The sequence below is a fragment of the Uloborus diversus genome, chromosome 6 (assembly GCF_026930045.1).
Source record: "Uloborus diversus isolate 005 chromosome 6, Udiv.v.3.1, whole genome shotgun sequence".
In the NCBI taxonomy this organism is placed as follows: Eukaryota; Metazoa; Arthropoda; class Arachnida; order Araneae; family Uloboridae; genus Uloborus; species Uloborus diversus.
In genome coordinates, this window is record NC_072736.1 from 119,629,985 (window position 1) to 119,655,180 (window position 25,196).

The window sequence follows — 25,196 nt, forward strand, 5'->3', positions numbered from 1 at the left end:
TTGTGGAAAAATATCCAAAAAGGAAACATTTTAAGTCCCCCAATTGCAGGAAAAGCCCCAAAAAAAGCCAGACTTTTATTTGTTCATATTCAAGGAAACAAATGGCAACAGATCTTTCTTCTCATTGATTTTTTTCACGCTACAAATTTTAATTAAAGCATTTTGACGAAAAGTTGAGATGCACTGAATAATAATTTCACTAGAGGAAAGCCTTCAAAAAATAGGGATTTTATGTCTAAATCTAAACATTATAATTAATAGTTATCAATTGATATCCCCACTAATTAAGGACAGAGAATTATGTAAAATAGCCAAACATGAGGACGGAAAAATTACAAATCTATATATATACCTGGCTCAATGGTCAGTTCACTGGCGTCCATGAGAAGTAACTTTGACATACATAGGTACATACACTCATTTTTTAATAACGTAAGATAATTTTCCTCTTTAAAGGCATACATAAACTTGCTATCAATATAAATCATTAAAATTTGTATAACATGTAATCATAAAGTGCTATACTGTAAAATTTTCAACAATATCAATGTGAAAGAAGCTATTAAGTCTATCACTTTTTTCCAATTGTTTATTTTTGTAACATTTATCAAAATCTCTGTATATCAAATTTTTCTTCTTTCCCGTGAAATTCAAGACAGACATATTCCACTGTTTATCTTAGGGCAAAAAGAAAGAGTTAAATTACAACTAGAATTAAAGGCAAGCATGAAATAACTGAACCTGCATTATATAAAATTAAAGAAACAATGAAAAAAAAATAATAAATTTAAAAAAAAAATTTGAATTTTGACATCTTGAATTCAAATTATGTTTTTCGCAATCACGAGTGCGTGTGTATGTAGGCGTGTGTGTGTTGTGTGTGCGTGGGGGGGTATGTTTGTTTGTGTGTAGGCATATGTGTTTGTGTCTGTGTGCAGGCATGAGTGTGTGGGTAGTTGTGTGTAGGTGTGCATTTGTAGGTGTCTGTATGTATGCATGTGTGTGTAGATGTATGTATGTATATATATGTGCGTGTAGATGTATGTATGTATATATATATATATGTGTGTAGGTATGTGTATGTATGCGTGTGTGTAGTATATGGACGCAACCTGGAGACGGTTTTCGCTAGAGGAGCAGCATCGTGAGGATCTGGTCGACGGTGGTGCTGGCAGAGGGTGCTGGTGGGAAAATAAAAGGATAGCACATCAAAACAGTCAAATAAAAGCAATAAGCGATTGTGATTGCTCAAAAAAAAAAAAAAAAACCTTAAAAATTTAGAAAGTTTTATGTGTATGAAAAAGAGCTTTGTATTTTGAGACACTGATAAATCTCGAGAAAAGGGGGGGAAAGAAATGAGATCAAATGTGGAAACGATAATCAAGAAAAAATGTTATTTTAGCCTTGTATTTGAATTCCAATCTATTTCTAATAGTTCTTTCTTTCTTTCATTTCGTTGTGTGTGTAAAACTGCTAAATTAATTTTATAATTTGGAAGAGTTTTTGTACTATTCATCAGTGTTAATTTGCTGTGGTGAAATTTGCAAAGCCTTCGCATGAACTTTTGAGGAAAACAAGCATAAACTACTAAATTCAATAATAAATACAAAATTTGTCAACAAAATTAGTCACAATACTTGGAAAATAATGAATTTCTATGCCTTTGAATTTCACACACAAAACATCTTTGCTTGACTATGAAAAATTATTTATTTTTTATTTCAACGAATTATAATTAATTTTGCACATTTTCTTTTGTAGTTTGAATATTTATCTGTGAATTATGCAGAAAATCAAAATTTTATTCAAGCCTTATTTTCATATATGCAATACCCTGAGACCTGCTTCCATGCCTGTCGAAACTTAGAATGCCTTCTTTTGTCAAGAAGAAAAATACTAGATTTATCGAATATAGGTCAGTATCAATGAAAGTTGTAACTTTGGTCTTGCTTTTGCCTTTGTCTAATTACTTTTTTAATTCTTTGGACTAAATTTGCAGTGTTTTCGAACTCAAAACGAATGTGGAATAGTTTTGTTTTAATCCAATATTCCTGTAAAAAACAAAAGTACTGTTACTTGCACTATTTCTTTTCAGAATTTGTATTTTTAAAATTTTATCCAAAAATTAGTATATTTTCTTATTGAGTTATTTTTCTCTTTCTCATTTAGAAAATTTAGAAGAAATTATAAATAATTTTGATGTGGTTCCCTTGGGAAATTTTTGTAAGATCTTAGCAATTACACTGTCCGAGCTCGACATGTATGAACACAAGACATCACGTAAGTTTTCTTTTTTGTTTTTCCTAGTTCTATTAAAATATTTTGACATTTAGCCTTCATAGTTAATTTAGTTCTGATTATGTTTCAACGTGTTTTTTCCTTTTTTAGTATATGCTCAAACAAAACAAAAGAAGAATGAAAATTTTTATGTGCGTGATATAAATCAAGGTAAGATATTGTTAGAACTTCTATTCTTAGTTCTCTTCCAATCTTAATTCTATGCATACAAAAAACTGGGTTGTAACTAATGTCAGGAAATATGGTTATAGATTAGAAGTCAAATTTCTGTAGTTTTCTGTTACATTTTCCTTTATGACAATCTGCAACTGATTATTGCTCTCAGTAATATGCACTAAAAAAGTTAAACGTTTTATTGGGCTGAAGCTAGATTATGAAAAGTAAAATAAAAGGATTTCTGATTTCATAAAATTATTTTGAGGTTTTAAATGATGAAATTGGGTTTCTATAACAGAAGATAATTTTGAACAGACGTGTGCCAAAAGTCCGTATTTTCATCATCAAAGATCGAAAATAAAAATTTTTATAAATAGGCACAAAAGCAATAGTTTTAGTAAGTTGTTTAAACTGGATACATAAGACCATATCTAGTGAGTATAAACACTTGTCGAACTTTTAGAAGCAATGGGGGAGTTGGTAAAAATAGATAATTTTATAAATTGGCACAAAAGCAATAGTTTGAGTGAGTTGTTAAAACTAGAAGTATATGGGGAATTAGTACAACATTTCTTTCTTGAATTACTCTGTATCTTTCAGTTGCTTTTAAAACCCAAGAGGCAACAAAGTACATTCTGCATCAGTTTGACCTGTCTATGTATCTGCCTGTGGCACTATAGCTGCTATACAGGATGAACCAATTCAAATGATTCTTTTTTGTTTGAAATGAGACTTCATCTACAGTGTTCTTAGTTGGTGTTGTCTTTGTATGGCTTTAATTACTAAAGATACCAGTTAAGAACTTGTTTCTGAAATTTTAAACGTATTTTTTACTAAGAGCAGGCTTAAAAACATAGGATTTAACCATTTTTTAAATAATTTGATTGGGTTTAATGTTTAAAAAAAAAAATTTAATCAGTGTGCAGATTCAACTTTATTTTTTACAAGTCTCCGTATGACATCACAAGTCATAAAACAGTATTCACTGATGTCATTATCGCACAGTATATTATTTTGGCATTAGACAAAGGTAAAAGTAATATAGTGCAATGATATTAATGAATTTAATGTTTGCTTCAGAAAATCCTTCATTCAAAATTCTCATATTACTGTTTAATGGCAACCTTTTTTAAACATTTTGTAAATATTTAGCACGGGCCAAAGTACATCGCTTGTGACGTCATAAAAACCATACCTTATTTCCAAAATTGGACACTAAAAAAAAACTAAGTAACTGTTGAGAAAATAAAAGATTTTTCTGGCTCCATGTTATTTTTGACTGAAGAAAACATCCCCATTTTGGTAGGAAAACATAGTCTCATATTTAACATATTAGTAATGCTCCTTAGGATCTAAGCTGTGAAGTTTGGTGCCACTAAATTTAGATCTTGGAGGAGGGATGCTCTTTGAAGAATTTTGTAAAAAATAACTGCTAGATGTATTTTTATCAAGTTCTATTTGGTTTAGGTGTGGAGTGGGATTTTAATATTTTTTCTAATTGTAATGAGCACTTTTACTCAAATCCTTTTTTTCTAAGAGAAGGGCTTGAGACTTTTATTTTGTTCTAATTTTAAAGAAACACTGGCGGCTCGTGGGAGTGGCCAGAGGGGGCCGGGCCCCTCTCTTTTTTCTGAAGACAATAATTTGTAACATTTTATTTATTTTCCTTTTTTTTATGCGCACGTGCGTGAAAAAAAAAAGGATTGTACCGTAGTATCCTGCATATAATCCACAGATTATCTGTGGAAAAGTAAAATTAATGAGGTGCGGATTATACGTTGTCGCAGATTATCTGTGCCCCCCCCCCCCTCAACACCAACGCATTGAACCTCAATATTTACTGTGGGATTCTCAGAGACCGTTAACCTACCTGTATGCTGTTTATTTTATATAGCTTGAATGTTCTTATCTGATTCAGGCTATGTAAAATAAACAACATACAGTAAAGGAAGAAGCATTCATTTGCTCGAGATTAGACCGTTTGCTTGTTTCTTGACTCTTTGTCTTCACACAATTAGCGTCCTATTACGACAATTTAGAGAAGCAATCATTATTTTTTAGATTATTAGTTTTGAATATACCTTAAAAGTTATTACTTCTACACATTTTTAATTTAGTTGCTGAAATGATTTCAATTTCATTAATTTAACAAGAACAAATAAAGAAAGTTTAAATATTAATAAACTATTTTTTTTTTTAATTTTTTTTTTTTTTTTTCCAAAACCAAGGGCGGGGGGTCGAGTGTACCCATGATCCGGCCCCCTCACTTTTTTAAAGCACGAGCGGCCACTGGTAAGGAATATTTTAAACTGAGTGAGGAAAGAAGAGTCTCCTAGTCTATTAAAATTTTCTCCTCAACTGTCAACTGTAGTCATCATTGTTTACTTTTGAAGTTTTTTGCAGATTTTGGACAGTTGCAAATTTTTACTTTATCAGAAGGATATTAGGAAGATTATTATAATACAATTAAAATGCATTCGTAGATTACTTGGAAACGATTGAAATCTTTGTAACGTGAACCATTAATTTAAAATCGTTAGAATGAAGGACATTTTTGGTGTAATTCATTCTAATCATTTTTCTTTTCTGAAGGTATTTCTCATTTACAGATATCATTTTGAAAGTTCCAGACATTCTAAAAAAACTGGTTAATCTTGCATGTATAAAACCTTGTAAGTATTGTAACTTTTTTAATGTATTAATTATTATTAGAGAAGTAATTTTCTTTAATTTCAAATTAATTATTGATTGAAATGTGCAATTGAAACTGAAATTGTAAATTCAGATTTTGAATCTTAAACAATATTGATGACCTAAAAATTCCTAAAACTAAAAATGTACTTTAAACAAGTGCAGAGGTTTAATTTAAATCTTTGAATTGGAAAGATGTTCCTCTTTAACACTTTCTAGTGGTACAAACTATCTTTTTTTTTTTTTTTTTTGATAATAATTGCCTTTTTGATGCTATGAATTTAAATTGAAATTCTTAAGAATTTTGCTGTAAGCACTTGGTGAGAGACTTTGTAGCTGGAACTAGCTGCTACTTATTAGAAAAAACTATTGGTTTTTTGCAATTCTAAATTTTATAAACTTTTTTTTTCCGAATTGTTAACAACCAACTTTTGATTAGAAAGAGTACATGTAAATTCTTTCTTTTCTAAACTGATGTAGATTATGACTTCAAAGCTATTTTTGAACTTATTTGTGGTATTAATGAAAATTCAACTTTTGTTTTAGTTGTGCCCTGCTTTCCATCCGCCAATTTGGAAAGTGAACGATGGATGCAATGGATTGATGAGCAGTTTATGAATGAACATCTTTTTTCAAAAGATGAAAGATTTATTGGAGGTTAGAAAGAATTTGTTTGTTCCTCCCACCTCCTTGTTTTATTTCATTAAATATTTTATAACTTCTTTTTTTTTTCCATTTAAGGAATAACTCAGTGGGCTTCAACACCTTATTTAGATCGCCCAATGGCATCTGTGCAAATTGCAGCTGAGCTTACATTTAGGGCAGATGCGGTTTGTGTTTTAGGTCTGCTATTAGTTGGACGACGCAGAAAAGAGGTTAGTGTAAATGCTGTGATAAGTTAGTGTTTTTACACCTCAAATGTACATACTCTCTTCTATACTTTTGGTTAGCTTTTAAAAGATATCTTATAGCATCAGTGTTTGTTAGCATACTTTCCCTTAAAAGTAGGAAAGCCCTTTATGCATTGCAAAAAATCGCAAAAATGTTGTTTAAAGCCAAGAAAACTCAAAAAATAAATAAATAAATAAATAAATATTGAAAATATATACATTTTAAAACAGGAGAGATGGATGAAATGTGTATCTGTTAGTCTGTGTGTCCTTCCTAATAATTTTTGAGGGAATATCCCTGTTTGTGCGTTTTTTGTTTAAAAGATCCTGGAGAGGATACTTTATTCCCATTTATCATTTTTGATGTCTACAATTTTTTAACAAAGTTTGAGCAGCTCAAAAATATTTAACAGTAATGTCTATGGAGGAATTAAAGGAAAACATAAATGCCAAACTGACTGGCAGATTTGCTTCAATTGAGCTTTGTGTGAAAAGATCTTGATTAAGAATATGTAAAACAAAACGGTTTTTCTCTGGCTATATTATGGGATCTGAGGGGTTCTGATCTTGCCACAAAAAGGCTTTGTCATTCAATGAATGATTCCAATTAGTGCTCATAAGGAAATTTTAATTGATATTAGCACTTATATACAAAAGATATTTACAATTACGAAATTACAGATCAACTTCTACATTTTAAACCAAAGCATTTCATAGTGAAATTATTGGGGCAACTTTCCTGCGCGCCCATTCATTCTCGTTTCCACCCTTTCCCCCAGGGGCGGCAAATAGGGGGGTCAAGAGGGTGCGGTCGCACCCCCAAATTTTTTGAATAAAATGATAGAAAATGGGTGAATTCAATTTATGTAAGTCAGAAATCAATGTTCATGAAAAAAAATCTCGCTGGTTCTCAGTAACTATTTGATGAAATTCGACACATTCCCAGACTAGAAAGTGTTTTTCGTTATTTGGATGACGACTTAGAAATTCATGAAGTATTTTCCGGCCTTTTTAGACATAGAAGATGGAAAGGACCATGGTTAATTTTAACTAAAGAAGACATTTCCTCATATAGGCTAAATATTTCATACTTGTGTGCCAAGTGTAACGATGGTCTGTCCAATATGAGAGGCTCGTGCAAAGTTGTGTGGCTGCAAGATTTTCACAAGAAAATTCTTTGATATTTTACATTTACTTTTACCCTCCTTTTTTAAGTGTATATTTATTTAATGAGTGTTCATCACTTTCTTCTGCTAGAAACATGTTTCAGCTGCTCAATACATTATATGCTTTCATGGATCTTTCTTAAAAATGCATATGATTACTGAATGGAAAAAAAAAAACCAATACCAACAAATACCTTTTATGGGACTCTATAATTGTGCAATCTCGGAGTGACACAAGGTGGTATTCAAGAGTTAAAACCATAAAAAAATTTCTCGATAACTTCAAAACAGTGATTTGACGACTGGAAGAATTATTGCAAAACGATTCTTTTAATGGTGAAAAAGTTCATGCCCTTTTAGCATGTATGACTTCATTTGAATTTTTTTTCAATTTATATTGAGGAAAGTTTTTGAAAAATGCTTTACTCTATCAAAACATCTTCAATTTGCTACCCTTAATTTTCGGACTATTCAAGCCACAGTTCAATCTACAATTGATCTGTGCACCATACTACCATAGTTCAATCTACAATTGAAACTGAAAATAGATTTTACATAGTTGTATATTTCAATCAAGCGTGAAAGTTTTCAAAAAAAATTTTCCTCTGAGCCAATTTAAAAATAAAAAAAGTGACATAAACCCACATAATGATGATCAAAGTCAAACATTGATTTTTTAATATTTTGTATGAAATAATAGATTTAGTTTCGAGTGCAACACAAGATTTGATGATAAATATTTTTCTGTATGGTTTGCTCTATATTATCTAGATTTTGGAAACGAAAAATAAAATGTTTCAATTATGAGTAAAACTTTTAGCATGAGGCGAGAAAAATTACAAGCAATATACCGACAAGATCGGTTATCACTTCCAGAGACTGCAGTTTCGTACTTGCTATGAACTCATCATTCTGGACAGGGCCCTAACTAGAAAATAATTTTGGGGAGGGTTTAAAAACTTTCATGCGGAGCGCTTTGCACTATTTGTGCTAATGTTAAAGTCGTCGGGTTATCTATTATGAAAGCGTTTTATGCAATTAATATACATATGAAAGACATTTGAGTTTTGGAACACTATTTTTTTGGAAATTTTTAAATATAAACACATTTAAATGTCAAGCTGAACTTTTCGAGGGGGCAGGTGAACCCTAAGACCCCCCCCCCCTTTGTATACGGCCCAGTTTCTGGAATAGTGAATAACAGAGTTGGAATCAAATGACATCTCATTGAAGCTGAGAATGCCGATGAGACTAGGTTATTCATTGAAAAATTAAGCCCCTCACAATTTTTGAATATGCCTGGGTGATTTTGAAGAGCAAAATATAAAAAGTGTTTTCATACATAACTTTGTTACTTCAATTATTTTTTAACTATTCTAATCAGCTCAGCTAGTAGAGAAATATTTTTTTATGTTTCAGTAGGCTAGAGAATAATTTTTGAAGCACAATGCCAAAAAAATCAAACGAAGTCATACATGATAAAGGTCAGAGCTTTTTCACCATCTTTTCTATTTAGTTGTACTAGCAAAACGGCACGACACTGGGCACTGATAGATTAGTAACACGATTCCCTGCTCTTCCGAATTCCAAAAATGCATTAAAGCTTTTCCAAAAGGTATTATAAATTTAGTCTCGAGATGTTTTGTATGATAACTTCTTAAAGTGAATCAAAATTTTAATTGTTTCTAAACACTAATTTTTATTCATAATAAACCGATTTTCTGACCACTTCATGCTAGCTAATGTGTATTTGGAACCGCACTGTGGTAATACACATTTGAGAAACTCGACCCCCCAAATGAAGTGCTGAAATGCCGCCCCTGCTCTCCCCTCATCTCTCTTCTTCACTCGCCCCGCAGACTCATGGGATATGTCAATTCCCGTGTGGCACTGGCTGTTCCAGCTCTCTCAAGGCAGTCGTTGTTATGGGCCCCCGGTCTGGGCTCCTACACTATTGGAAGTATTTTTTGGAAGATTTCAAAAATTTTTAGTATTAATACCCATGGGAGAATTTCCGAACTTTTTCTAAAAAACCAGCAGTGCTAAAAAAAAATTTTTTTATACGATAAACATTTTAAAAATGCTGATTTATATTTTTAATTTTAGTTTCAAAAAAGTATTATTAATAAAAACTGAAATATCACTTCTTATGATTGATAGAAATAAAGATGAGCTTTCTCTTTTTAAATTTTTGTTCTAAAAACCCTTTGAAAAAAATGCTTTAATTTAATTTTAGTTCTTTAGAAATTTGAAGTGCTTTAGTTTTTACCAAAGGAAAGAGCTGCAAATAATTTTATTTTTGTTCAAAAAAAAATTTTTTTGGAAGACTTTTTATTTAAAATATTTTATTCTAAAGTTTTAATTTATAATTATTTTAATTTTTTTTTTGGGGGGGGGGGACAACAGACAAAGAAAGAAAAAGAAATCTGAAGTTCTTCATATCTTGCTCAAAAGAAATAATTGTGAACTTTTTTTTTTAGACACTAAGAATGATAGATTTATTTGTTTATTTATTTATTTTAATAAAAAGCAAATTTATTAGCTGCCTGTGGAAAAGATCCTCCTTTTTTCTTTTTTCTCTCATAAAATTAGATGCTTAAATGCTTGACCAAGTTGCTGAACTTTAAGTGTTCCTAATTGAAAGCTCATTAACGGTTTGAAATTTACTAAAAAATAATGCTCAACAATTAGCAAAAAGAAATTTGATATCAATTCTATATTAGCAAATAGTTTGTTTTATGCAGAAAGGGGCATATCTTGTTTTTAAAAATCATTTTTTAACCTTAAGAATTTATGTTTGAAATAATATGCAATGCAACCCTAAAGCGAATTAAAAGAATATTGATCTAATGCTAGAAAATTGATGTAGGTATAGGAGAAAGTAGGATCGGTTTATTCTAGAGGGAACTTCTTGACTGTTTTATTCTACTTATTCATAATTCCAGAATTTGATCTTGTTTCAAATTCTTATTCAGATTTTTTTTCTTTGCAACTAACAATTCCAGCAAAAAAAAAAAAAAAAATCATTTTAGTTTTACTGTTTATTTCTAGAAATGTATTGTGCATTTTTTTATTTTAAATTATTATTCTTACTCATTTTAGGTTCAGAAAGAGTTAGCAGATTTGAGACTCATTCCACATTTGTCTGATGTTTTTGACCATTTTATTTGGCGGTCGAATGCGTGAGTTACAGTCTTCCTTCATTTTCAAATTTTTATTTTTAGAATCTTACATATGAGACAGCAAGAAGCAAAGAGATGTAAGTGGCAAAATTAAAAATTTGGAGATAACCAGTACAAGTGGTAGGTAAACCTCTCCTCTGTCCTGGGGCAAGAGATGGTACTAGTAGCCCTGGTAGGTGCTGCTGTACAGCATGATTTAGAAAAAAAAATTCAATGAAAGCCTACCTACGATGTTATCTTTATAGTTGTTTTACTCAAAACTTGAGAATGTCTACTTACATCCATTTGTTTCTCACTGCTTCATATGTAATATATATATATATATATATATATATATATATATATATATATACTTTTTTTTGCAGAGGCCGTGATCACGTAAGGCTTCCAGGTCATAATTTTTCCTGTGAATGTAGCCCAGTAAGTATTATTTGAAAAAATGTTTTGAAATATTTATCATCAGTTTTCAACATGATCCAATATTTCTTTTTAGTAGAAAATAATTTAGTGTGCTAAATCTCTACATAGTATAAAATGAAGTCTCCAAAAAGTGTCTGTTTATTTAAACATGCAAAACTCATGAACTACCCTTCCGATTTCACTGAAATTTTCACAGTATATTTCTTTTAGCATCGGAAAGGTTTGCAGACCAGTTCGAAAAAAATTCAACGAGTAGTTATTTTTTTATTCTAATTTAGGCCCAATTTTCACCAAAATTCCCAAATATGGTGGTGAAAAATTACTTGCACATATTAATACATATTACATATCGTTTGAAAGGGTAGAATTTTCCGCGTTCTACGCAATTTGTTTCAATGCTCTAACTTAATTACGGTGGGTGTTATTTGTGTTTTTAGCTCGAATTTTTTCAGGCTAAGCTGAAATTTAGGCATTACTTTCTTTATTAAATCTATCAATAAAAAGTGAAGGACTTGTCCCACAGTATTCTTTTTGACACCGTTGGAAAAAGTGATATTTTTTACTCCAGATCCATCTTGACCTATGGTTGAAATACTAAGCTTCTATCTCAAAAGGAAAAAAGTTACAAGCCTTTTTAAATCAAGTTCAAAAAATCTCATTTCCAATCAAATTGTTAACCATTTTCTTTTGCATTTTAATTCGTTAAACTTATTTTATTTTGTATTTCCATGGATACGCTTTTTAAATCCATCTTTCTCGATTCAATTTCTTAAAAGTGTTTTAATATGTTTCATCAGTGTTTGGGAGAGAAACTTTGCATGATGTTTTTTTAAATTTATTTATGTAAATCTAAAGTCTGATTGCTGAATATACGTAACTTGACTCGATTTTTATTTTCAAGGTAGACCGGGCAATGCAACTAGTAAATACTTTTCTCTGCACACACCCCACCACTTAGCTGTAAGCCTTAGGTTCCACCGTCCGGGGGTCCGCACAGCAGACCCCTCTCATGACTGGGTCGAACTAGTATATACTATAAATATAATTGCTTTGTTTTAAAATAAAGCAAACAATCATGCAAAAACTGAACAATAGGTCTTCCAAGATTCTTTTTCTTGACTGGACAACATAGCTGTCCTTTTTTCCTAAATTAAGAAAAAAGAGCTCAACAAGCTCTGCTGCTGCCAGGGCCCAACTAATTTTTAAACACTCCGGGCATGAAATTTTTTTGGTGCCTCCTCCCCCGTTTATTCTACATAGCTTAGCAAGAAAATAGTTTGATAGTTGCATTTTAGCACAGTCACACTAAATTTGGTGGTACCTTATATTACAATATACAGTGGAATCCGCTTATTTGGACTACTGGTTCATCAGACCAGCTGCTTATTCAGACCAAATCTTAAAGAACCAAAACAAATCCCACTACACAAGCCTAATATTATTCGCTTAATCAGACCAAAGAACATGAGAAAAATTATGAAAAAAATCTAGAAATCGCAGACTTGAAGCAAGTTAAGTGGGTCAACAAATTTAATAGTTAGTGCATTAAAAATTAATATTGGTTCCTTGTAACTTTCAATTAAACCTTGCAACATCAACAGAAAAAACTGGTTAACAAAACTCCCATTGCATTGCAGCAATGTTCCTGCAGACTTAAAAAAATCAGTACAATTTCAAATTTCTTCAGTTCAGTTAGCACATTCAAATTATTTTTTTTTTCTCGTTACAGTGAAATTTTTAATGGTGGTTTTCAACTTTTTAGCACTTGTATTTTCTTCACTGTCACATTTTTAGCTACTTCTGGTTGTTGAATTGAATTGTACTGACTGAAAGGAATTTAATTTGTTGTTGAGCGATATTAAAAAGATTCTTTGCCATATTTTAATTTAATATTAATTGAAAAAATTCTGTTAACAGCATTTTTTCCCCTTTGCACTCTTACCACATAAAGTACAAACTTAACTAATACCATATTGGATAAATAAATACCTTTGTGCTGAACAGTAATGTAAGACAAACAACGTTAGAAAAAGCACAAATTTTCCGCTTCTTCTAACGTTGTTTGTCTTACATTAATACCATATTAGTTTGAACACATTGTTAAACGCGTGTAACGAGATTCTTCGCTGTATTTCAATTTATTTTTAACTGAATTTTTTTTTTATATACTGCATTTTTCTTCTTTATATGCTCACCATCATGTGAGGCTCCTAATAATCATAATGGCATTTAAATGTTTTGTGTTGAGCATTTTTGGTCAAGTTACGCAGGTCCTGTTCGCTTTATCGGACCAACCGTTGATTAGGACCAAAATGGTTTCGTACCAGCGTGGTTCTATTAACTGGAATCAACTGTATGTATTCATTGTAAAAAAGTAGAAGTGACATAGGATACGATAATTAAATGCTATAATATATGATGTGGTCAAACTTTTCTTGTTGCTGTAAGCCATAAATATCAAATTTATCTATCATATTACTTTTAATAGTGTAAGTATAGACTAAGCTTGGAGTGGTTTTTGGATTTGCAAAAAGGATTAAATTTTTAAGGGGATTTTTTTTTTGTTGCTAGATTTAGTGTTTATATCCTGCTATAGTGTGACTTGAAATGAATTCAAGTAAAATTTGATCACTGATTTGGTGTCGTCCAACTGTTGGTGCCCAGGGCCCCATGCACCCATGCCTTAATCTGGCTCCCATGCCTGAATTTGCTTTAAAATTTCAATGTTTGCAGAGCTTTTTTTTTTTTTTTTTGCAAAAAAAAAAAAAAAAGAAGCCTTGCATTTGCTGGTCATTAAAAAGACATAAATATTTTTGTGGACTGGTGAAGTTTTTTCCCTTTTCTTTTTTCTTTTTGCAGGGAAAAAAGAAAAACTTTTGCCTCTAGAACCGTTAAACACTCTTGGGAAAAATTTTTGTGAATGGCTGAGTGTTTCTTTGCCAAATAGTAAATTAATTAATAAATCTATAAATAAAACTTTACTTGGTGTTAAAGATCTATTACAAAAAATATTTAAATGTTTAGAATAAGATAAGTATTTATGGTAATAATTGTACATAAATAATAAACATTACTGAAAAAGTATAGAAACCAACAAAAATTAACTCAAGAAATAGATGTTGTATAGGATGTTATTATTATTATGATGTTTTCTTTCTTTTGAGTAAAATTTTTTTAAAATATGCATGAGAAAAAATAGCTTTTGACTAGTCAAACTTTTCTGTGGATTGGTGCCAGTCAGTAGCGTAACTTCAAATTTTCGGCCCCCCAGCAAAATCTGATTTTAGACCCCCTACTAAAAGTTGTTTTAATGTATTTTTGTAGTACAATTTTTCGATTTTCTAGGCCCCACAATTTTTTTTTCAAACACACACACACACAAAAAGTTTCCTTGGCAGTCTTTTTCCGGGCTCTGGTACGGTCAGCAATCAAAGCTCAAAAGTTCTTGTTGAGAATCACTGTTTTACTGTGTATCAAAATGTAATAACTCTGACATTTGTAACTCCCCTCCCCTCCCTTTCCTGATAGATTTTAAGTTTAAAATTAGTAGTTTTTTGAACAAAGAAATTTTCAATTTAACTTCGTTTGAAAAATTTTCCACCATTTATTCTGTTTTTTAAAACTTGTATAGTTTATCTGATATTAATATTAATGTTTTTTTTTCGCAGGAAGTTGCGTTAAAGATACAAGTTCTGAGGTTAATTCACAGTTTCTGTGATCATTCAGAGTGAGTATATTATTAACCCACCTAAACTGGATGTGTTAATGCCCTACCCCCCCCCCCCCCCCCTGCACCTAAAATGTTGTCACTATTTTTTCCAAATATTTTTGTCAAAGAAATATTTTTGCATTTCCAATAGCTGGATAGCTTAAAACCAGATTAACCATTCATTGTAAATGATTTGATATTTATTTCTTAAATTTCCATAACTCTACAGTAGCTTAAGTGTTTCTCCCATTTTATACCAAAACCTGCAGTTAAACTATTAAAATATAAGTGGTTTTAAATGGGGAAATTGTGCCGCACAGCTCCCCTGAATGGCTGTAGATCTGTTTCTAGATACAGCAACCTACAAGAATTCAGATGGGTTGGACTGATGTGATAAAGCAAAGTTGTGCTTACTGCATTTAATTTTATTATATCTGTAATATTCATTGCATGTAAATAAACAAACAAGCGAAGTAAACTATAATTTTCTATTTGTTTGACTCAGCTACAAGCATGTAATGCTATCGTGGAGTGAGTACAGTGAGCTGCAATCTTTGGAAGGTATGTTGTTATTTTTTCGCTTTCTCGCTCTCTCTCTCTATATATATAATTAAACTTTTTTGATTTTTTTAAAATCAAATTTGACTACAATTAACTCCTTCAAATCCACAAAAATTACAGAACAAGGGCTGTGCAGCTTTTAGTACTTTTTTAAATTAATTTTTAAGTTTTTTAAAAATGATTAAAGTTATGTTACAAAAATTTTGTTTTCAGAAGAAAAAAGAACCTTCAAGAACAAAGTTTTATGGCTATTGGTTTGTCATATCAATGATCAATGACAGTTTTTGCAGGGTCATTAAGTTTAACATTGATTTGTTTTGAATTTGTAATAGTATATTACAAAATTATAATTTTTTTTTTTGGAAAACTATTGCTTATTCCAAAAAAGTAATGTTCCAATTGCTACTTTTTTGGGAAAAACAATCTTTTTCAAGAAAAAAAAGTTAAAACCTGTGTTAAATCTTTACTAATATTATAAAGAGAGAGGGCTGATTTTTGTGTGTTTATATGTTCGAGGTAATCTCCGGAACCACTGTACCTATTTGAGAAAATCCTTCACTATATGAAAGGTGCTTTCTTACTGAGTAACATAGGCTATAATTCGAAAAAATCCGATAAATAGTTCTTTTTTTATTCCAATTTAGGCCCAAATTTCATGTAAATTGCCTATTATTTGCTATTAAAGGGGTGAAAATTTACTTGCACATATTAATATTATACATCGTTAAAAAGGATAGAATTTTCTGCGTTTTAAGCAATTCATTTCAGTGCACTAACTTAATTACAGCGGGAGTATTTTGCTTTTTTAGCTCGAACTTTTTTAGGCTGAAATTTAGGCACTACTTTCTTCATTAAATCTATCAATAAAAAGTGAAGGAATGGTCCTACAGTTTTCTTTTTGACAGCATTGGAAAAAGCGAGATTTTTTACTCCAGATCTCTCTCAACCTTTGGTCGAAAATATTAGCTTCTATCTTCAAAGAAAAAAAAGTTACAAGCGTTTTTAAATCAATTTCTAAATATGTCATTTTGATTCAGGTTGTAAACCATTTTATTTTTGCGTTTCCATGGTCACGCTTTTTGAATCCATTTTGTATTTCCTTATTTTGAATCTGATTTCATACACTTAATTTATTTCATGTTTCCATGGTAACGCTTTTAAAATCCATCTTTCGCATTTTCTTTTCTTAAAAGTATTTTAATATCTGTCCTCATGTTTGGAAGGGTAATTTTGCATGCTGTTTTTTTTCTTTTATTTAAGTTATTTTTTAAGTTATTAAGTTATTCTTTTAATTAATTGTTGAATATATGTCACTTGACACAATTTTTGTTCTCAAAGTAGACTGGCAAAGCCGGGCAACGCAGCTCTTAATATATGAAGATTTGAAAGCTACTGTTATTGTGATTTTATGCCTTTTTGTTTGTTTGACGAAACATTAATTATTGCCAAAGAAAAAACATCCGCTTCGCTCGCAAAAGTGCTGGGTTCCGGTAGCGTGGTCGTTTGGCACGTTAGGTGCTGAGCACTTCAGTCTAGGATTATTGATTTAAGGCAACTGTTAACGTAATCCATTGTTTTGGCGATTTGTTGAAGAAACTTTTGATTTGTTTTTATCCGAGTAAAATGTACAAAAAAATTTTTTCTGACGATTTTTGAATGTTCCACAGGATTTTTTTTTTAAATTATGATAGCGTGGTTGCTGGGCAAGTTTAGCGATAAACAATAGAGCTGCGGAATTTTTTTTTACATTTGAAAGATATTATTTGATGTCTTTTTTTGTTTATTTGGCAAAATATTTTAAATTGCAGTAAAAACTGCTTCACACACTAAATAGAGTTTTAAAGCAACTGAAAATCTAATTTAATGATTTGACGAAAAGTTTTGAATTCCAAAGAAACTTAAATAATTTTTTTTTGAAAAGGTGTGTACGCATTTTATACAAATCAAAACGATCATTTCACATCACAGGGGGAGGGGGCATCAATTTTTTTTTTCAACGGACTTCCATTAAATTTTTAGCACGGACATCACTGTGTGGGTACTGCTAGTGAGTAATATAAAGCAAACTGTTCTTAATCATAAAGCTATCTGTATTTTATATACAGTAGGAGCCGCTTAATGTGATCACAGTTAATGTTAGCATTCGCTTAATGTTATCAGAATCACGAAGACCCAGAACACTTCTATATCATCATATGTTAAAAAAATCAGATATTGTAATCAGCGTATTCGTTTATTGTTATCACTTTTTCATAGGTTTTGAATTTTTTCCCTTTTTTTGTTCCTCAATCAACAGAAATACAAAGACAAACACTGACAAGTAGCTTCCCGGAAAATAAGTTCGATTCTCATCAGTAAAGCAGAAGAATTTTTCTCTTTAAACATTTTGACAATTCAACCATGATGAGTCAAGGCAGTACATCTAAAAATTTCTCAGCCATTACTTTGTAAGATGCAGAAAAAAAAAAAGTGTGACGTGATTGAAAACAAATTGAAAATTTAAACAACAAGCGAAACCATGCTGGAAATGATGGTGAAATTGAATCTGCTTTGAAACTGGTTTCGAATGTCAGAGAAAATGTTGCACGAGTAAATGATCCGATAATACAGAAAAAACATAACTTTAAAAAAAAATTCTGGCTTTTAAAATGGACAAACAATACTTTAGCATCGGACGGATGGCTAAAGTATTGTTTGCCCATTTTAAATGTGGAAAAAATGAACTATGTCTAATTTATAATTTTAAACTGCATTTAGTTGAGTAATTATTATTTTAATTTGCAGTTGTATGCTTCTTATTTGAAAAAATCTTCATTTTGTGCTTCCTTGATTCCATCCGGCTATTGTTATCAGTCGGTTATTGATATCAAATTGTATTTGTCCCAAAGTGATCACATCAAACGGCGCCTACTGTAATACCATTTATAAATATATTAAGTTCTGACTAGCCTATTTTTGGCAATATCAAATTGGCCATTAAAATAACTCCACAAGTTAAAAAATGAAGTACAATCATTTCACTTGCTTAAGAGTTGATCAGCGCAGAAGCATTAGTGGAAGTTTAATCAAAGGTTAAGTTAATCAGGGTGCAGATAATCCATGCTGGGTTGTGTCTATGTGTAAACATATTTTTTTTATATAAGCCTATGTATAAACATATTTTTATTATATAATGCAATGTTTCTCCAACATTATAATGTGAAGATTTTGAATGCTTTTCGTTTTAAATCAGTTTATTCTTTTGCTTGAGATCTTTTGTTATTGACTGATATTTTGTTTTTGGATGTTCTTATCAAGTTAGTTCTTTGTTTAAGTCCTACAAATATACAGTGGCTCCCAAAAATGTTTGTACACTTACGATTTTCAATAGAATATGCCCCTATCCATTAGTTAAAATTAATGTTTTGGAATAGGTATTTAATTATAAGATCTATGATCTATTTTCAACAAAACTACATGAAAAACTTTAATAACATAATAAAACTTGATTTTTAATAAATCAATAATCAAAAAGTGGTGTAAACTTTATCTCACAAAAGTCTTCGTACACTTTGAAAAAATATCTGTATGTTAGTAAATAATCTAACTTTTTACTGTGTTATTATTTAGTAGAATAGCATGCCGTATCAACTACAGCTTTTAAACGTCTGGGAATAGATTTCATTTTTCTTTTTTTCTTTTTTTTGTGCAATATCTGAGTAAGTGTTCGACCTCACTTTGAGTCTTACTGTTTCTAGTTCGCTTTTCATTTCAATGCTCTATTTTCGTAATCTAGTCTCCAGATTTCACTAAATGTGCGACATTAAGTTTAAATCTGGCAATTGAAGATATATTTCTAAGCTTTCGGATAATTTTTGAGGCACCAGAGGCAAACGTTGAAAACCGTATACTTTTATCGTTACCTTGATATAAAACAAAGTTGTTTTCGATAACCAAATTTTGGGCTAATAGTTGAAAATAATTTTTTTAAATATTCAAATGAACAGCGTGATACACAATTTCATCAAAAAAATCCAAACTAACTAGTCCTGATGCTGATTGCACCCTCACATAAAAACGCCTTCACTGTCCTGATTATTTGATTCAACTAAGTTCTTAAGATTAAATTCCTCAATTTTTCTTCTATTTACAATTATACAACATTTTTACCAAAAATGTTGAATTTATTTTCATGTGTATGTAAGACATTATTCCAAAACGTTTTGAGCTTATTTATCATTGATTTTGCGACAAAAAGCGTAAGCTTTCTGTTTTTTGTCTGAAGAAGAAAATTTCTGCGGGAGGAGGTCCCGTTTAATCCAGCTAATCAGGGAACTTGGCGAAAAATTTTAGGTGAAAATTAAATGATTAATTTTTCATCAAACTCTTCAGAAACTTTTACAGCTCTCAAATAGGCAGTTTTCATAAAAATTTTAATTGTAAATCTCTGATCACGCTTTGTTAACTTTGCTGGTTTACCTTTTCTTACCTTGTTTCCAATTGGGTTCTTTTCTTTAAAGCATTTATCAAGCACTTCACTATAGAATGCTATAGATTAACTAATTAAGGGACATTTCAAACCAATTTACTATGACTGTGAGGTAAAAAATTTAAATTTCCCATGGTGTTTGTTCTTTTTTACTAATAACAACTATTTAAAAATAATAAGCAAAATATTAGAAAATAAATATACAAAAAATTAAAGCCAAATGACTATACAGGGTCAACACAATGCAAAAATAATAATAAAAAAAACGACGTGATAATTTTAATCATGAATTTGTACGAAAATATTTCAGTGTATACGTTGACACTGGTGGCTTATATTTTCTCTGTCTCTTCATTTTTTGACAAATTTCAAAAATAAAACCAAGCAATATTTTGAAAAAAAGTACTGGTTTTTATTTAGAATGGCATAGGAATGATGTGAAAAAAAATTGAACTTCATATTCGAATTCAGTTTCGCCTGTTAGTATGGTTTTACTACAAAATTTCAAGGTGTACTAACACTTTTAGGGGTTACTGTATATTGTAAACTAAAACAATTGCCCGCCAAGGTTTGACGGTTAAAAATTGCTTTGACATTTGAACCAAGCCATTTCCTGTTTGGTGATATTGTGATAGTTGAAATTGTAACCCTAACTCCAGTGGATTAACCCTAAACTCCAGTAGGTAGCGTTCATTGTTGACCGTTTTTTTCGTTTCTTCGCCTGAAATGACACAATCTTACCAGTGAAACTGTTAACCTACCGGATCAAGTTCAGCCTTGTCACAATAAAGCCTTTACCTGCATATTAAACATTACCAAAACATATTTTCAAATTATCATCCCGTGGCGCGAGTTTCATTGTTGAAACATGCACGTTACTCAATCATTGGCTGTTATATATATTAGGAAGCCTTCTTACTTTAAAGGGCACAAAAATAGACTTTTTTTTTTCATTTTACTTTTTTTGTCTAATATGCATTTATTCTCTTTCAAAAGTTTAAAGTTACTCTTAGTACCATTTCACTTACATCTTGAATATCTAGTTTTCAAATAATTTGGAAAAATTTTAATTCCATATTTATCATGTTTTTATCAGATCATTTTCTTAAGTTGTTAAACATTTTGTTACAGTAAAATTTCTGATGTATGTATTTTAATTTTAGATTCCTGCAAAAGTCCTTCCACTCCTTTAAGGTAGTATTTTTCTTTATTGCAAAAATATTACATTATTCAATTTGTTTTTCAATTTTTTAAACAGCTTTGTTTTAAAAATAGACCCTTTTTTAAAAATAAAGTTAATAAGGAATGATTTCTGTTATAAAAACAAATTTTGTCATGCTCTATAAGCAAGGGCGCCCATATGCAAAATTTTAAGGGGGGGGGGACTAAGATATTTTCTCCATGGTTTAGCAGGATATATTTCCCCACTGAAACCGATTTCAGTACAAGATTACAGTTACCAAAATTTGATATTTTTGATTTATTCATTACTTAAACTTTAACTTATTCATTAATTGCTGGAGAAGAAATGTTTTTACATTTTTGCAAAGAAAAAAGTACTAAAAGCAAGGAAGTTCTAATTTCAAAGGAGGGGGGGGGGGGAACTTGAGCCTCCACTTGCCCCCCCCCCCCCCATATGGACGCCTTTGTCTATAAGTTATATTATTAGCTCTGGAGTACCTGATTTATTAATGTCATATGGTCTCTCTAAAAAAGTATTGCAACTCATTTATAATGTCTACCTTTCCATGAACTGATAGTGCTTTTCTTTTTATGCTTGCCATCATTAGTTTTTAAAAGATTCCCAGAAAAAGTAACATTTAATTTATAAAATACACAGAATTGTCAGATTAAATGCTACGGATTCTTTTCTTTCATGAACAAGAAAGCTAAGCTGATTTACAGCATGAAATAATTTGCCTTATTGATGTTCTAGAAGAGACTAAATGAGAAGGCCTATAATAGGTGTAACGGTCATTTTTATTGTGCAAACCTGTTTTAGCGATACCTGAAGAACCCATTCAAAGAAGGGTGTTAATAAGTAAACTGGTGGCAATACCCCAAAGGAATAGAATGTTTTATCCAAGGAATCCTGTGCAAAGGTAGACTGTTGTATGAGCTTCACTGTCTACACAGCAAGATTCAGCGTATGCTTTACAATACATGATGAGCATTCTTCAATGACACAAAATTTGCTGAAAAATAAAATTACAGTATTTAAAGTTCTAGTAAGTTTTTTTTCATCTGAACCAAAAATTTTGTTTTAATCTATGTGTTATGTGTGACATTTTTACATAATTAAATAGTAAACAAAATTTAATTAACAAAATTTTTGCTTTAGCGACATTTTGTACTAACTGTTCTATTAACAAAGTTCAGTTGTATATATTTTGTAATTCTAGAAACGTAAATTTTAAAATAATCCTGCATTGTTGAAATGAGAGAAAAGGGTGCTCAACCAAACCAAGCACTGCAACCAGAGGTCTATTGTACTGGTCCCCGAACAGAAGTCATAAAGCAGATCAGTAACTGAAGCAAAATTCAGCGATCAACTAATGGGTACTTCATGAATCACTCACGGTTCAAGCAAATGACAGCCAAGGTGTTCAAACCTACTGGCAGAATGCACTTTGCAATCACACAGGAGAGGAGTTTGAACAAAAGATAAGTTTCCTCACGAAAGAGCATAGGCGGATTTAGGACTGAGTTCCTGGGGGGCAGGATTTTTTTTTTTTTTTTTTGAGCAACATTTTTATAGCTCCCACCCCCATGTTTTTGTCTGTTTTCTGTGATGCATGTCCATGCTTTACTTTTTTGTGTGTTGTTTTCATTAATATGTGTTTTCATGCTGTCCTTTTTGTATTGACCTTAAGAGAGGGGGCTGGTATTAAGAGAGTGATGCAGGGCTCCCTTTTAAGTGGGAAATAGAATATCTCCAATTTTAGGGGTCCCGGGGGATTCTACCCCGGAGGAAATTTTGTAAAATGGATATAAAATTCTGCATTTTGAAGCCTTATAAAGGTTAATGGTACAGACATAGAAATTGATAACTAGATTATACAGTTGTACAGTATTGTTCAAACTTTGTAAGAAACAGCCATTTTAAGTTTGAAAGAAAAAATAAACTATAGATTTCTCATTTCAAAAACTTTTTTTAATTATAAGTAGTGCAGAAAACGAAAAGGAATAGAGTTAGTGTATCATTTTTTTTTTCGGGCTGAACAGATTAACAATATGCAGTAGAAGTAAGATAAAAGCAATCAAAGCAAAAGAATTTCCAAAATACTGCATTCGGAATTGAATATATAGCAAGATATGAAGCATGTGAATCACAAAAATTTATTTCGAATAATATGTTACAAACGTGAGAACCATGATTTTTTACATTTTTAATGCAGGATGTGGCAAGACGCTGAATTTGACAAATTTTGGCATTCTTCTCCCTCTACCATTTGTTAGAGATTTTAAAATTTAAGGTTTGTAGCCACATGTTTCCAAATATTCAACGTTTTCAAGCACTTGAAAATGAAATTAGTTTTTTCAACCAATTTCCATTTTTTAAGGAACAAATCATGCAATTTTTTGGGAGTTAGGGACCCACTTCAAAGCAAGGGCCCTAAGCAATAGCTTGTTAATCTTATAGGCAAATTCAGCCCTGTTTGTAATTCACTCTTACCTGCAGATTTTTGCTTGATTTTTTTGTAATTTTTACAAAAATTCGTCAGTTTTTACGATTAAAGGATTTTTACGCGATTTTACCTATCTTTGTTAGGTTTTTATAGATTTTATAAAATTTTAGCAAATATTTCCAAAACTTTTGATGACTCAATTATTTAGATTTCAATAATGACAAGGACTGACTCACTTAGACTTAGATGATTATGACTTACCTTACTTTTTAAACAGTATTTATAAAGTAAGTAAAATTGTACTTTCCCTCTAAGTAAAAAGATTGAATTAATCAGAACACTCAGATAACTGAAGTTTATTCAGTTTGTGATAGAATTTAATTTCTCTCTCTCTCTCAAAAAGAAAAGGAAAAAAACTATTTTTTAGAATCTCTCAAAAAGCCAATTAATCTACTAAGAACATAAATATTATGGACAATTATACTTTAAATGTGGACACAAATCATAACTAGTAGATCGTTCTGTTAGCGCGAATGGGGGGGGGGAGTTTTCCTCCCTTTGTTTTAGGTTCTAATTTGTTAAAATAATCGTCAATTATTATAAGTGTTGCAGCTTAAGGTATAGCTTGTTTAGCCTATAGTTTCATACACTTGCCTAAATGGTTTTCAGTCCGAAATAGTGAATTTAGACACATTTTCAGCACCCCAGTGACAGCTGCACTATTTGTATTTAATGTTCGTTTTTTTTCCTTTTATTTTCTCCTATCAGAAAAGGACATTCGCTATTCTCTTTATTTTCACTAAACTATTCAAAAAAGGAAAAAAAATGATTTTTTTTTATTTTTGGAAGATGTGTTGTTACTATATAAAGTTCTCTCAAAACTGGGGGGGGGCATTGCCCCCGTATAAATCCACCCATGCGAAAGAGGCAACCCCTGCGAGTTGGATCATTACTGATACCCATCACAACCATTCGCTGATATTGCCTTGATAAATCGGCTCTTTAAAAAAAATAAGTAAATAAATTTTTATTTGCAGTTTTTTGAGTACTACTTCATGTATAATTTTATACATGGATTTTGAACGTGAGACATAGTAGAAAGATTCAGACACTATTCCCCGAGATTAACTAGAGAAGTTTAAATTAGGGTGAAAAAACTGAATTCCGAAATGCAGTATTTCAAATACTGTAAACTATTATTGAAAATTATAATATATGGCAAATAATTTTTTAAACATCAAAAAATACTTTCAATTACAATGAATTTGAGAAATTTGTTTGACTATATTTGGTATTTGGCCTAACATTTTGGCTGAATATTTAGCTTTAGCATTAAATGTTTTGTCAAATATTCTGCTATTCAGCTAATTCCTTATTCATTACATCCCTATTTAAGACTTACCCAAATTTTGAGCTCCCCTTGAGTGTGAGTTATGTTCTTCCTTGAATATGTTCATTTACAGAATATTTGGTCTATTGAAAAGTAATTGGTTGTTGTTACATTATATTAACTGTAACTTCAGAATCAAGACATTAAGATTATACTCATGTTGTTATTCTTTTGAAGGCTTAACAGAGAAGATATGTGTGTAGGAAATAAAGGCCTTTTGACTAAAATAGTTGAGGTAATGAAGAAGGAAAGTGGAGCTTCGACATTCAGGTATGTTTATTTCCCGCCTTATGTACGGAGTAACATTTTTCCCTTACCTTTATTTTTTGATGTGAAGCTGTTGAAAGTAGTTTAGTTTAAAAAAATTAATTTTGAGCAATCATGAATTGCTTATTGTTTTAATTTTTCTGTTGAATGATGTCTGTCCCTTTTATTCCCCCCCCCCCCCCCCCCGCCTTCCTCTGCAGCACCACTGTCGACCGGCCCCTCCCCTAGCAAGGCACCCTCTCCTGGTTGCGTCCATATCCTACACATACACATACTTACACACACACACACACACACACAAGCCTACACAACACACCACACAAACGCGCCTACATACACACACGTTCGTGATTGCAAAAAACATAATTT

The 25,196-nt window shown here is 31.1% G+C and overlaps 1 protein-coding gene across 1 annotated transcript in view; it reads left to right on the forward strand.

Moving 5' to 3' along the window:
* Nucleotides 1-25,196, forward strand: part of LOC129225278 (short transient receptor potential channel 4-associated protein-like) — a 69,184-nt gene that overhangs the window by 13,354 nt on the left and 30,634 nt on the right. Inside the window, exons 6-17 of the mRNA XM_054859864.1 lie at nucleotides 1,762-1,915; nucleotides 2,170-2,280; nucleotides 2,389-2,448; nucleotides 5,064-5,126; nucleotides 5,692-5,802; nucleotides 5,887-6,020; nucleotides 10,304-10,383; nucleotides 10,749-10,803; nucleotides 14,472-14,530; nucleotides 15,018-15,073; nucleotides 20,705-20,735; nucleotides 24,738-24,830. Coding sequence (XP_054715839.1) covers nucleotides 1,762-1,915; nucleotides 2,170-2,280; nucleotides 2,389-2,448; nucleotides 5,064-5,126; nucleotides 5,692-5,802; nucleotides 5,887-6,020; nucleotides 10,304-10,383; nucleotides 10,749-10,803; nucleotides 14,472-14,530; nucleotides 15,018-15,073; nucleotides 20,705-20,735; nucleotides 24,738-24,830 — 1,007 coding nt within the window. The remainder of the gene's footprint in view (nucleotides 1-1,761; nucleotides 1,916-2,169; nucleotides 2,281-2,388; nucleotides 2,449-5,063; nucleotides 5,127-5,691; nucleotides 5,803-5,886; nucleotides 6,021-10,303; nucleotides 10,384-10,748; nucleotides 10,804-14,471; nucleotides 14,531-15,017; nucleotides 15,074-20,704; nucleotides 20,736-24,737; nucleotides 24,831-25,196) is intronic.